The following is a 12,162-nucleotide window of genomic DNA, read 5'->3' on the forward strand; positions in this document are numbered from 1 at the left end:
GCATCTGGGGGATTCGAACTTGCAACCTTTCGGTTAGCAGCCGAAGCTCTTAACTACTACACCAGGGTTTCCAGGCTGGATAAAAGACAGATCAAAATCAGCATCTTTTTTTAGAGTAGCAATTAACAACTTAAAATTTTTTAAGAGAAAAAGAGAACCCATTTAGAGTAATAAAAATTATATAACATCCAGAAATAAACTTAATGAAATGGTACAAGACTATATGATAAACTACATAAAATTTCACTGAACATAAAATACAACCTGAATACTCTCTATTAACTGCCTCGGCACTGCCTCCATCTTCTCTATCGCCCAATCTAGAAATGTGGGAACTCCTCTAGACACTCCCACTCCTCACTCTTCATATCCACTATCAGTCACTAAATCCTGCCTATTTTGCCTCATACGTATTTCTTAAAATTGCCACTATCTACACTTCCACTATACTGGTTATCCTTTGGACAGGCTCCAGTAAGTTTGTCTCCCTACTTCTAGACTTCTTGTTAGCTGCTGTGGAGTCACTCCCTCACCCTCCTCAAAATCATAGCCATTCAGCTGTCGGAGTCCTCAATCTAAAACAGAAACTTGACTAGGTCATACTCAAGTGTAAAACCAGAGATTGCCCCTGAATTCAGAATGGAGTCCAAGATCAAAGCCAATAAAGCCTTCAGTCATCTGGACCCAGTCTCCTCTCCCCCTCCCCCACTACTTTGGGCTTAAACATATGGCTCTAATGTTTCTCAAGTGAGGATACGCCAGTGTCTCTGACTAAAGACATCAAGGTTCCTCAGAATTACACAGTATGTCCCACTAAACTTACAGCATCAATTTTTGATGAGTATTGTCTGAGGGAGACATTATTTTATATATAACATGATTTTACGGAAAAGAATGTGAAATTTGCATTACTGCTTAAGTTAAAATGCAAGATTTCAAAGAAAGATGCCACCTACGGCAGGAAGAGTAGACTCCTTCCTCTGACCCAAGATGGGGGTGATGATGGCACACTTACCATTCGTTGCAAGGTGAAAAGTCTAACAGTATCAAACTCTTATCACTGTATTTGCCAACAAATGACAATGACACCCAATGCTTATCAAGAACTTGGTTATGCCACACACTGTTCTAAACTCTTTACGTCGACTGACTCATTTTGTAAGGTCTTTAAGACCTTACACGACTTTATCCAACTGTTCTCATCCTTGCTTTCTCCACTTCAGCTATGGTAGTCGCCTTGCTCTTCCTGGCACATATTGCCATGGTCCTACTTCAAGGCCTTTGGTCTTATTATTCCCTGTATCTGGAAGCCTTTTCCTCTAGACAGCATGGCTCTCTCTCAACTCCTTGCAGTATTTTTTCAAATATTGCTTTCTCAACCAGCCCTTTCCTGACTACTCTACTGAAAATTACAGGTATAACCACCTTCTTCTCAAACGCCATTATTCCACAGTATTAACTCTGCTGTGTTTTTTCCCCGTATCATTTTTTTTAATGGTGTATATTTTTTTCTCTCCCTACCAGAATGTAAGTTCCACGGCAGTGGGGTTTTTGTTTTACTCACTAAATCCCTAGGGCCAGAATACTGCCTGGCACACTGCAGGCTCCCAATGAATGTTTATCTAATGAACAAATCTAGTTAACAGTTACTTTTATTAGCCAGATTTTACCTTATTACTACACTGAAGCACAATGAGAACTTGCCTATGGTCACACGGTAAAAAGATGGAGCTAGGATTTGTAGACAGACAGCCTGGCTCCACTCTTTACATCACTACCTGGTGTCTGTCTTTTGTATAGGAAATTCCATATGCACTACTTCGTATGTTTCCCTTATCAGGCAGTTACTTCCCAGCAGGGGAGGCATCATTATCTTTGTGCTGTTACTGACAATTGTATGTGTTATACGCTCAACAATTGTTTACTGAATGAATGCATGAATGAATACATTCCCTACGTAATGATCCTTACATGTTTGTCTCAATCATTTTAAGCTTTTAGATATAATAGTGAAATCGACATTTTTAATATAAAAATAAACCTGGCCTTAAAAATGTAATGATGTAAAAAAAATACATCTTTGACTCGACAAAACATGATTTCTGATGAATTATTTCATTAGAGATGTACCCTAGTCTTAAAATTTTCCAGACTGGTTTTTAAAGCTTTATTAGGTATTTTTTTTTTTAGCATAAATTAAGGAAGCTGCAGAACCAGCTACTTGACTCACCTCGTGATATACACATGCATAATACTAATTAGACAGTACTCATTACCTCTGATTTAAAAAGAAAAAGAAAAAGCAGAGAACGTAGGCGGCGAGGTTGACATCACAACCATGCCACACGGAAAGACAGCTCCCCTTACGGAAAGTGACGCTAAGGAAGCCACCCACCGCCATCACCGGGCCCAGGAGTTGCCCGGCGGTGGTTTTCTCGAATAAGCCTGACAAAGGCCAGCTAAGGACCTGACAGCCGTCACGAAATCCCAATGGTTTAGGGTCGACGAGGTAAAGATTTAAAGCGAGGTCCCCTCCCCGGCTGTCTCAAAACTCTAGGGCCCAAAGAGTCTCTGCTCAGAGCTCCTCACCGTGTCTAGACTATTTCTCAGGTAAAGGATGATGCGCAAAGGAAAAGCCAGCCATCCAGCGTGAGAGCCCAGGAAGCAAACGAAAGCAGAGCTTACAAAACAACAACGCAGCCGCGGCGCTTCACCGCCCCTCTGTGGGTTGGAAGAAACAGTCGCGCTTCTCGCGAGATATCTCGTTCTCAAGGGTCTCGGAGATGAAACCTCGCGAGCTCAGAGGAAAGGGAGGGGTTGGAAGGAGCGCCACAACCCACAGACCCAGCCTGTGCCTCATTGAGAGGCCGTCCCCCAGAGCCCCAAACACTTCCGGAACCCGACCGGAACCGGAAGCTGCTGGGCGCGAGGGGGTGCGGCCGAAAATCAAAAAAAGCGCGGCCGGAGCTGGAGGTCCTGAGAGGGCTGGGTGGCGGCGGTCCCCGGCGAGGCTGGGCCGGTCGGGATGGACTCCACCGCCAGCCTGAAGTCCTTGCTGCTGACCATTAGTCAGTACAAAGCCGTCAAGTCGGAGGCGAACGCCACCCAGCTTCTGCGGCACCTGGAGGTGCGGGGTCCTGGGGTGGGGACGAGATGGGGCTTTCCTCCAGTGACCCCTGGTCCGCTGCCCGGTGTGGCGGCCCGAGCTGGAACGACAGCCCCCGCTCCGGCGGCTGTTGTCGCTGTTCGCGCTCGCTGTTCCCGCTGAGGGCGAACGTGTGTCAGCCGTGACCGCTCTGGCGGCTGTTGTCGCTGTTCCCGCTGAGGGCGAACGTGTGTCAGCTGTGACCGCCGCGGCGGCTGTTGTCGCTGTTCCCGCTGAGGGCGAACGTGTGTCAGCCGTGACCGCTCCGGCGGCTGTTGTCGCTGTTCCCGCTGAGGGCGAACGTGTGTCAGCTGTGACCGCCGCGGCGGCTGTTGTCGCTGTTCCCGCTGAGGGCGAACGTGTGTCAGCCGTGACCGCTCCGGCGGCTGTTGTCGCTGTTCCCGCTCGCTGTTCCCGCTCGCTGTTCCCGCTGAGGGCGAACGTGTGTCAGCCGTGACCGCTCCGGCGGCTGTTGTCGCTGTTCCCGCTCGCTGTTCCCGCTGAGGGCGAACGTGTGTCAGCTGTGACCGCTCCGGCGGCTGTTGTCGCCGTTCCCGCTGAGGGCGAACGTGTGTCAGCCGTGACCGCTCCGGCGGCTGTTGTCGCTGTTCCCGCTCGCTGTTCCCGCTGAGGGCGAACGTGTGTCAGCCGTGACCGCTCCGGCGGCTGTTGTCGCTGTTCCCGCTCGCTGTTCCCGCTGAGGGCGAACGTGTGTCAGCTGTGACCGCTCCGGCGGCTGTTGTCGCTGTTCCCGCTGAGGGCGAACGTGTGTCAGCCGTGACCGCTCCGGCGGCTGTTCTCGTCCCGCTGAGGGCGAATGTGTGTCAGTCGTGACCGCTTCGGCGGCTGTTGTCGCTGAGGGCGAACGTGTGTCAGCCGTGACCGCCGCGGCGGCTGTTGTCGCTGTTCCCGCTGAGGGCGAACGTGTGTCAGCCGTGACCGCTCCGGCGGCTGTTCTCGTCCCGCTGAGGGCGAACGTGTGTCAGCTGTGACCGCTCCGGCGGCTGTTGTCGCTGTTCCCGCTGAGGGCGAACGTGTGTCAGCCGTGACCGCCGCGGCGGCTGTTGTCGCTGTTCCCGCTGAGGGCGAACGTGTGTCAGCCGTGACCGCCGCGGCGGCTGTTGTCGCTGTTCCCGCTGAGGGCGAACGTGTGTCAGCCGTGACCGCTCCGGCGGCTGTTCTCGTCCCGCTGAGGGCGAACGTGTGTCAGCTGTGACCGCTCCGGCGGCTGTTGTCGCTGTTCCCGCTGAGGGCGAACGTGTGTCAGCCGTGACCGCCGCGGCGGCTGTTGTCGCTGTTCCCGCTGAGGGCGAACGTGTGTCAGCTGTGACCGCTCCGGCGGCTGTTGTCGCCGTTCCCGCTGAGGGCGAACGTGTGTCAGCCGTGACTCCCCACCGTCCGCGCCCGCCCCAGCCCGGCCACCGGAAACAGGGAGGCTGGCACCAAGGGCCGGGTGTTTGGCGCGTTTCGGAGAGAGCTCGGAGCTGTGTCTTCTCTTCTTTTGCTTCTTGTTTCGTTGTTTGCATCGAAATTAGGCCCTCACAGAATATTCACGATTCTAGGGGGCGGCGGAGGTGGGGGGGGGGATTAAAACTTGATTTTGCCCTTAGCCACTTTACAATCTGAACCTGTTGCTTACTGCTTTTGTTTGAACTCGTGTTGAGCTCGAACTTGCAAATTATTATTTCAACTTTCTTTGAATTAAGGAGCAATCCTCTTCCCCGAAACTAGTGATCATAATCTTTTTTCTTTACCAAAGTATATCGCTCAGAGTTTTGAAATCCTTAAATGCTGAATTGCTTTCACTTTTTCGATTAGTTCCTGTGATTTGTGCTTAGACTACTTATTCTATTATGACGTTCCTTTGGAAAAATTGTAATCACGATTTTGTTTCTGTGACCCTGTTTGTTTTTAGATTCTCAATCTTCTGCTGTCATTTGTGTCACATTCATGGAATTCAAACTAACATATAACCTCAGCCTCATGAAAAGCAATTAAGCTGAATCAAAGCTTGTTTTGAGAATTCTTTGTCGCAGCTTCCTTTTCTTAGCATTAGATTGAACATAATTTTAAAATCTATTTGACATATTAACCCTGTGATTGCAAATGGTACAGCAACAGTTTTTTGTTTTTCTTTATAAAAGTGGAGTATATTAAATGTGTGTTTCTTCTCTCGGGCTTTGGTGGTATTGCTCTTCATAGTAGTACAGCTGCCTATCCCCTACGCAGATTTGCCTTCTTTTTCTCATTCGTTGGCTCCACAAATCACTGCATCCTAATAACATGTTAACTGTTAGGTGGGTCAGGCTTTGTGTCTCAAGAACAGAGCAGTGCACTGGTGGATTCCAGAAGCCACAGGATGGAAAAGTAGGGCCATCAATTTTATTTAAGAATTCAGGGTTAATTATTTTACATGGTAATCTAAAACATTACTTCTCTTTGAGAATGAACAGGTTATCATGAATTAAAGGAAACATCAAAGCAATTTGTGGATTAGAGGCTGGCTCTTTGATACCCTCCCAAACTTTGAGGCAGTTTAGAGAAAATTCTACCATTGGGGCATTTTGATGCAAAGCCGAGAAGAGCACAAGCTATAATTATCAGGGACTTATTGTTATTTGGGGAACACTGGTGGTTTAGTGGTTAAGAGCTATGGCTGTTCAAATCTACCAGGTGCTCCTTGGAAACCAGGTGGGGAAGTTCTTACTCTGTCCTGTAGGGTCACTGTGAGTTGGAATCAACTGAATGGCAACGGGTTTGGTGTTTTTTTTAGCAATAACATACCTACAGTAAAGTGCTTGAGGTGTGTTAATCTTAATTGAAGAGCTTGATGTTTTTTTTTAACATTTCATATGCACTTCGTATCTAGCACCTGTATCAGGATCTAGGATGTTTCCATCACTCCATAAGGTTTCTTCATTGTTCCTTTCTACAAGATTCATAAAAGTCAACAAATATAATATGTACTCTTTTGTGTCTGGTTGCTTTCATTCAGTAGAACTAACATTTATTCATGTTTCACTTGTACCAGGACCTCACTCTTTGTTGCTGCATAGAATTCCGTTATGTAAACACCCCACAGTTAGGTACATTCCCCTGTTGATGTGCATTGGCGTGTGTCCGTTTTGGGGTGGAATTATCAGTGAAGCTGTTATGAATATTTTCATGCATGTCTTTGAGTATATGCTCTCACTTCTCTTATATACCTAGTAGTGAAATTATGAGTCAGAATTTCTAACTCCACAGCAGTAGGTTTGGGTTTTGTTTGTTTGGTAGGGCTGTAGGGAAGGAACCCTGGTAGCTCAGTGTTTAAGTGCCGGGCTGCTAACTGAAAGGTCAGCGGTTAGAACGCACCAGCTTTTTCTGCAGGAGAAAGATGTAGGAGTCTGCTTCCATACGATTATAGGCTTGGAAACCGTATGCGGCAGTTCTCCTCTGTCCTCTAGGGTCAGTATGAGTAGGTTCTGACTCACAGCAACAGGTTTAGGTTATTTTTGTGTTTAGGGGTATAGGCAACATTATTCTTACGTTCAGCTTTAGTTGAAACTGCTAAACAAATTTCCTGGAAGGTTATACCACATTACCCTCCCCAAGCAATATATCTGATGGCATAGTGGTTAAGAGTTAGGCTGCTAACCACAAGGTCAGCAGTTCGAATCCACCAGGCCCTCCTTGGAAACCCTATGGGGCAGCTCTTCTCTGTCCTATAGGGCCGCTGTGTGTCAGAATCCACTTGACAGCAACAGGTGTTTTTTTTTTTTTTTTTTTGGTTTAAGCAATATATAAGGCGCCCTGGTGGCACAGCGGTTAAGCACTGGGCTGCTAACTGAAAGGTCGCCCGTTCAAACCCAGTAGCCGCTCTGAGGGAAAAAGATGCGGCAGTCTGCTTCTCTAAAGATTTATAGCATTGGAAACCTTATGGGGAAGTTCTACTCTGTCCTGTAGAATTGCTAAGATTCAGAATTGACTTGAAGGAATGGTTTTTGTCAGTTTCAGTATTATATGAGATTTGCAGTCATTCATCCACACCAACCCTTGTGTGTGTGTTTTTTTTATTCTTTTTAGTTTTAAGCATTTAGGTGGATTTTTATGTTAAATGCTGCATGTCTTTGTGCAGACCTTATGAGAGCAGCATCTGAGGATGCCGAGACAGGTGGGTGTCATACAAAGAGACTAGTCATTCAGTTGTGCATCCTGTCTTTAGAGTCCCGTGCTTTCGACTGGGAACCTGAGCCTTGAATTTATTTGCAGAGCTGAGCTGGTCTCGCTGCGGATGATGTTAGGAATCTTGTAGAGTGATTAAGAGCATGGATTCAGGAACCAAGCTGCCTGGGTATGAATTCCAAATGCACAGCTGTATGTATCATCAGTGTGTGCCTCAGTTTACTTGTCTGCAAAACAGTAGTAGCACCTACCTTACAGGGTTATTATGAAGATGAAAAGACAACATACATAAAGTAGAAAAATGCGTGGGCCAGAATAAGTGGTATTTAAGAATTAATTTTTACTATAATAAATTCTGTTTGTATTAAACATTGAGTCTGTTTGAGTAAAGAGGGAAATTTGTAAAACAATTCCTTATCTTACCTTGTAATAAGTAATTATCACATGTTAGAATACTTATGTTATTGAGATATAGATCCAGTCCTGAGTGGAATTATGCTAAAAGCAGAACGTATCTTATTCTTTGTGCTTTCTACGTAGGCAAACAGGCAATGCTCAGAAGGGTCCCTGCACCAACACACGTGCTATTGATAGCCATATTTCACCTTTAGACCTATTCTTTTCAATCTTATAGATCAGGGCCCCACTTTACGCTTAGTGATATTAAATCACATAGTCCTTGGAAACATGATTGGAAGCTGTCTTGTCAGCAGAACTTCAGAAGAAGAACGGACACCTGCGTGAGGGAATTAGAGGGTTACGGAGAGGAACCACCATGTGTCTGTCAGTTTGTCTTACTGTGGTGGCTTGCGTTTTGCTGTGATGCTGGAAGCTGCGCCACCGGTATTTCAAATACCAGTAGTGTCACCCATGGTACTTCCAGACTAGAACAGACTAGGAATAAAGGCCTGGCAATCTATTTCTGAAAAGTAGCCAGTGAAAGCCTTATGAATCAGCAGAATATTGTCCAATACAGTGCAGGAAGTGTTATATGTAAGGTCACCATGAGTCGGAGTCGATGGCAACTAACAACAACAGAGGAAAGATTAGAGGATGATAAAACAGGCTGCATAGGCCTGATCTTTTAAAAATAAGTGTTTAGAGCAGATTTAGTCTAATTGTAAAGTAACTGATTTTTTTTTTATCATTATAGGAAAGATACGCTTAATATTGAATGATACTTATAAAGCATTTTGGATGTATTATATTCTGACAACTGGTTTTGGCTTTCAATCCCAGCTTTACTCTGTGTGTGTGTGTGTGTGTGTGTGTGTAGTTGATAAGGATACAGAAAAGGAGTAAAAATAGAATAACCAAGAGTAACATTTTTCAATTCTTGGCTTTTTAAAAAAAAAAATTTTTTTTTTAACCTCCCTTCTCTGTAATCTCTAACTTTTCCAATAGTTACCCTTTGGGCTTAACTGCTTTTCACTTTCCATTTATCCCTCTCAAAGTAGGTGGAAGGAGCATACTGGAATTCTTTTATTCAGTGAAATATATTGGTAGTGGAGTCCCTGGGGGGCGCACATGCTTAAGTGCTCCACTGCTACCTGAAAGGTTGATGGTTCCAACTCACCCAGTGGTGCCTCAGAAAAAAGGCCTAGCCATCTGCTTTCAGAAAGGTCACAGCCTTGAAAACCTGTGGAGCAATTCTGCTCTGCACACATGGGGTTGCCATGAGTCAGAATCCACTGACAGCAGTTAACAGCAAGAGTATAGATTTATATATAGTCCATGCCTTCATGGAGTGTTCAGTGGCGGAGTGTTCAGTGTAGTAAAGAGACTGAACGTTGCTAAGTAATTAAAAGTTTACTGACTTATGAAATTGGTGTAGGGTGGTGTAATCGGCAGAGCTAGCCTAGTTGCGGGAAGAGGTTTAGTTAGGGAAAGCTCCCTGGAGAAATTAATCTGAGACCTAGTTGGGAAGGAGATGGGTCATCTTCCAGCAGAAGGAACAGGCAGCCTGTGTGAAGCCTCTAAATGGGGAAAGAAAGGGGTAGTAGCACTTTGGTAGGACAGTCTTTTTGGAAATGAAGAAGAGATAAAAGCTGGCAATTCTTAACTTACATATTTTAATTGTTATGTTATATAGGTAATTTCTGGACAGAAGCTCACACGATTGTTTACATCAGATCAGATTTTACCAAGTGAATGCTTGAGTTGCCTCGTAGAGTTACTTGAAGATCCAAACATAAGTGCTCCACTAATCTTAAGTATTATCAGTTTGCTGTCTCAACTAGGTAATTATTTCATTTCTCTTATTTTTCAAACACGTATAAATTTACTGTTTTTTAAAGAGCAGATTTAGTTATTGAATCTTCTTTCAGAGTGACTTATACTCAAAAGATTTCCTCGTCACAGGTATGTCAGAGCTGTTATGCATCGTGAATCTCTTGAAAGAAGATAGTATTGTATATAGCATTTCTTAAACGGATTGGTCCGGAGTATCTAAAGCGTATCAAAGGCCCAGTGTTCTATAGAAAAGAATGCAGTTTGGGAAGTGCTGGCTTACTTTTGAGTTGGGGGGAAAAAAGTCATACATGTACTGCCAGTGTTAAGTACACCACTTAGAAAAATCAAAGCTAGTGGTCAAAGAACCATCTTTTTTTTTTATATAAACTATTTTGAACTTAGAACTGTTGCTGGTGTCGCTCTTTCTATATTTTCCCGTTATTGTTATTTTTAACATTTTCATTTGATGGTCACTTTTTTTCCTGACTTGTGTTTTAGGAGAGGGTGGATTTTTCTTTGTGAGATGATAAAATTACCACATGCTTACATAAAATTCAAGTGATCCAGAAGTGTTAACATAGCGTTACTGACCGGTAGAATGTTCTGCAGTCATGGAAATGTTCTATATGTCATCTGGTGTAGTAATCACTAGCCCCATGTGATTACTGATCACTTGAAATGTGGGTAGTGGACTGAGGAGCAGGATCTTTTTAGTTCATTTAAATTTATATAGCCATGTGTTGCTATCATACTAAACAGTGCAGATATAAAGAATAAAATGGAATGAGTCTTTATCCGTCAACACCACTCCTCCTCCTCATTTTCTGTCCTGGGAATAATATGTCTTAATGGTTCAATGTGTGTTTTTCCAGCTCTTTTTCTATGCTGTAGCAAATAAGTTTAGATCTTTGGGTGTTGTTTTTCAATTAAAAATGGTTCATGGGGCAACAGATGTTTTACATCCTGTTTTTTATTTTTATTTTTTAATGTGTATAATACCTGACCAGTACCGTATTAGCCGAAACCAAAAACGAAACCCGTTGCCGTCAAGTCGATTCCAACTTATAGCGACCTAATAGGACAGAGTAGAACTGCCCCATAGAGTTTCCAAGGAGCACCTGGTGGATTCGAACTGCCGACCTCTTAGCAGCTATAGCTCTTAACCACTACTCCACCTGGGTTTCCATAGTACCATATTAAAAAACCAAACCTGTTGCCGTCAAGTCAATTCTGACTCATAGCAAACCTATAGAACCGAGTAGAACTGCCCCATAGAGTTTCCGAGGAGTGCCTGGTGGATTTGAACTGCTGACCTTTTGGTTAGTAGCTGTAGCAGTTAACCACTACGCCACCAGGGTTTTCGAAAAAAACCACATTAGAGGGTACTATATTTAAGCATGGAAACCCTGGTGGCATAGTGGTTAAGTGCTAGGGCTGCTAGTCAAAGGGTCAGCAGTTTGAATCCGGCAGGCGCTCCTTGGAAACTCTATGGGGCAGTTCTACTCTGTCCTGTAGGGTTGCTATGAGTCGGAATCGACTCGACAGCACTGGGTATATTTAAGCATTCCCCTAATGGTGGACACTCATGGTCTTTTTGAGCTTTTTAAATTAGAATCAGTAGTGCAGTGAACTTTTTTTAAGTGTATTTTTGCTCAAATGTTCATATATTTCTGTTGAGTAAATTCCAAGTAGAGTTTGTGCGTCAGTCTTGAACTTAATAGCCATTACTAAATTGCTTTCCAAAAAGGCCCTGCCAATTCTACCACCCACCAACAGTTTGTATGAGAATGCAGTTGCTCCCGACATTTAAATATATTAGTAATGTTTAAAGTAATAACCTTGATAGTAAAATTTCTAGAAATAATGTAAAGCAAGTTTTGTTCCTTGAGATTCATTCATTGCACATACAGAAATCATTTGTAAATTGAAAAAGAGGAGAAAACTCATATCCCCTTTTTCCAGCTCATAAAATTTCTGAGATTAAACTTCTGGAGAGTATTAGGGAATAAAATAGCCATATTATATTTAATTTCGTTATGTGATGGTACATTTAACATTAAATTAAAAATTATTTCTCTTTTTGCCATATGAAATAGATCATATATGAAAATGATATATTTTGTGCCATTTTATTTTACCTTACAGCCTTAGACAATGAAACCAAAGACTGTCTTCAGAATACATACAACCTGAATAGTGTGCTGGCGGGAGTGGTTTGTCGGAGCAGTGCTTGCCACAACGATTCGGTGTTTTTACAGGTACAGCACCACGCAGTACTCTGTTACTTAGCATCTGGTTTCCCCTTACTTATTTTCAGATCAAAATTGGTAATATCTATTGTAAACTGCTAACTTACAGGGTATATGCTGACAATGACAATACTACATGATTAGGCACAGTTCTTATCGTCAGTAAATTGAAGAGCTGATTAGACACATGTACTACTATTTTAAAGTTTCTAGGAAGGGGAAGCTTATCCACATCTAGCACCATCATTGAAGAAAAACAAATCTACATTATAACATCTCAGTCACAGATGTCTGTGTCTTGAGATGTAAACTCTTCATGTTAAAATTATACTTAGAGCTGGTGTCTAGTCTCCATCTGTTGAGGAAACGTAA

General features: G+C 43.8%; 2 protein-coding genes across 8 annotated transcripts in view; one reads left to right on the forward strand and one right to left on the reverse strand.

Annotated features, from left to right (window-relative positions):
- DZIP3 (DAZ interacting zinc finger protein 3) overlaps positions 1–3,031 on the reverse strand; it is a 290,858-nt gene extending 287,827 nt beyond the window's left edge. For 4 of the 5 annotated variants that reach the window (XR_010318680.1, XR_010318681.1, XM_064272999.1 and 1 more), the window contains exon 1: positions 2,590–2,703. The gene's annotated coding sequence lies outside the window, so the exon portion shown is untranslated. Of the gene's footprint in view, positions 1–2,589 lie in introns of all 5 variants that reach the window. The other variant, XM_064273000.1, reaches the window with a different exon arrangement.
- The window catches only part of CIP2A (cellular inhibitor of PP2A), a 42,498-nt gene continuing 32,997 nt past the window's right edge, over positions 2,662–12,162 (forward strand). For 2 of the 3 annotated variants that reach the window (XM_010598621.3, XM_064273007.1), the window contains exons 1-3: positions 2,662–3,127; positions 9,402–9,549; positions 11,687–11,799. In XM_010598621.3, coding sequence (XP_010596923.3) covers positions 3,026–3,127; positions 9,402–9,549; positions 11,687–11,799 — 363 coding nt within the window. In that variant the 5' untranslated portion in view covers positions 2,662–3,025. Of the gene's footprint in view, positions 3,128–6,945; positions 7,502–9,401; positions 9,550–11,686; positions 11,800–12,162 lie in introns of those variants that run through there. The other variant, XM_064273006.1, reaches the window with a different exon arrangement.

The sequence above is a fragment of the Loxodonta africana genome, chromosome 20 (genome assembly GCF_030014295.1).
Source record: "Loxodonta africana isolate mLoxAfr1 chromosome 20, mLoxAfr1.hap2, whole genome shotgun sequence".
Lineage (NCBI taxonomy): Eukaryota > Metazoa > Chordata > Mammalia > Proboscidea > Elephantidae > Loxodonta > Loxodonta africana.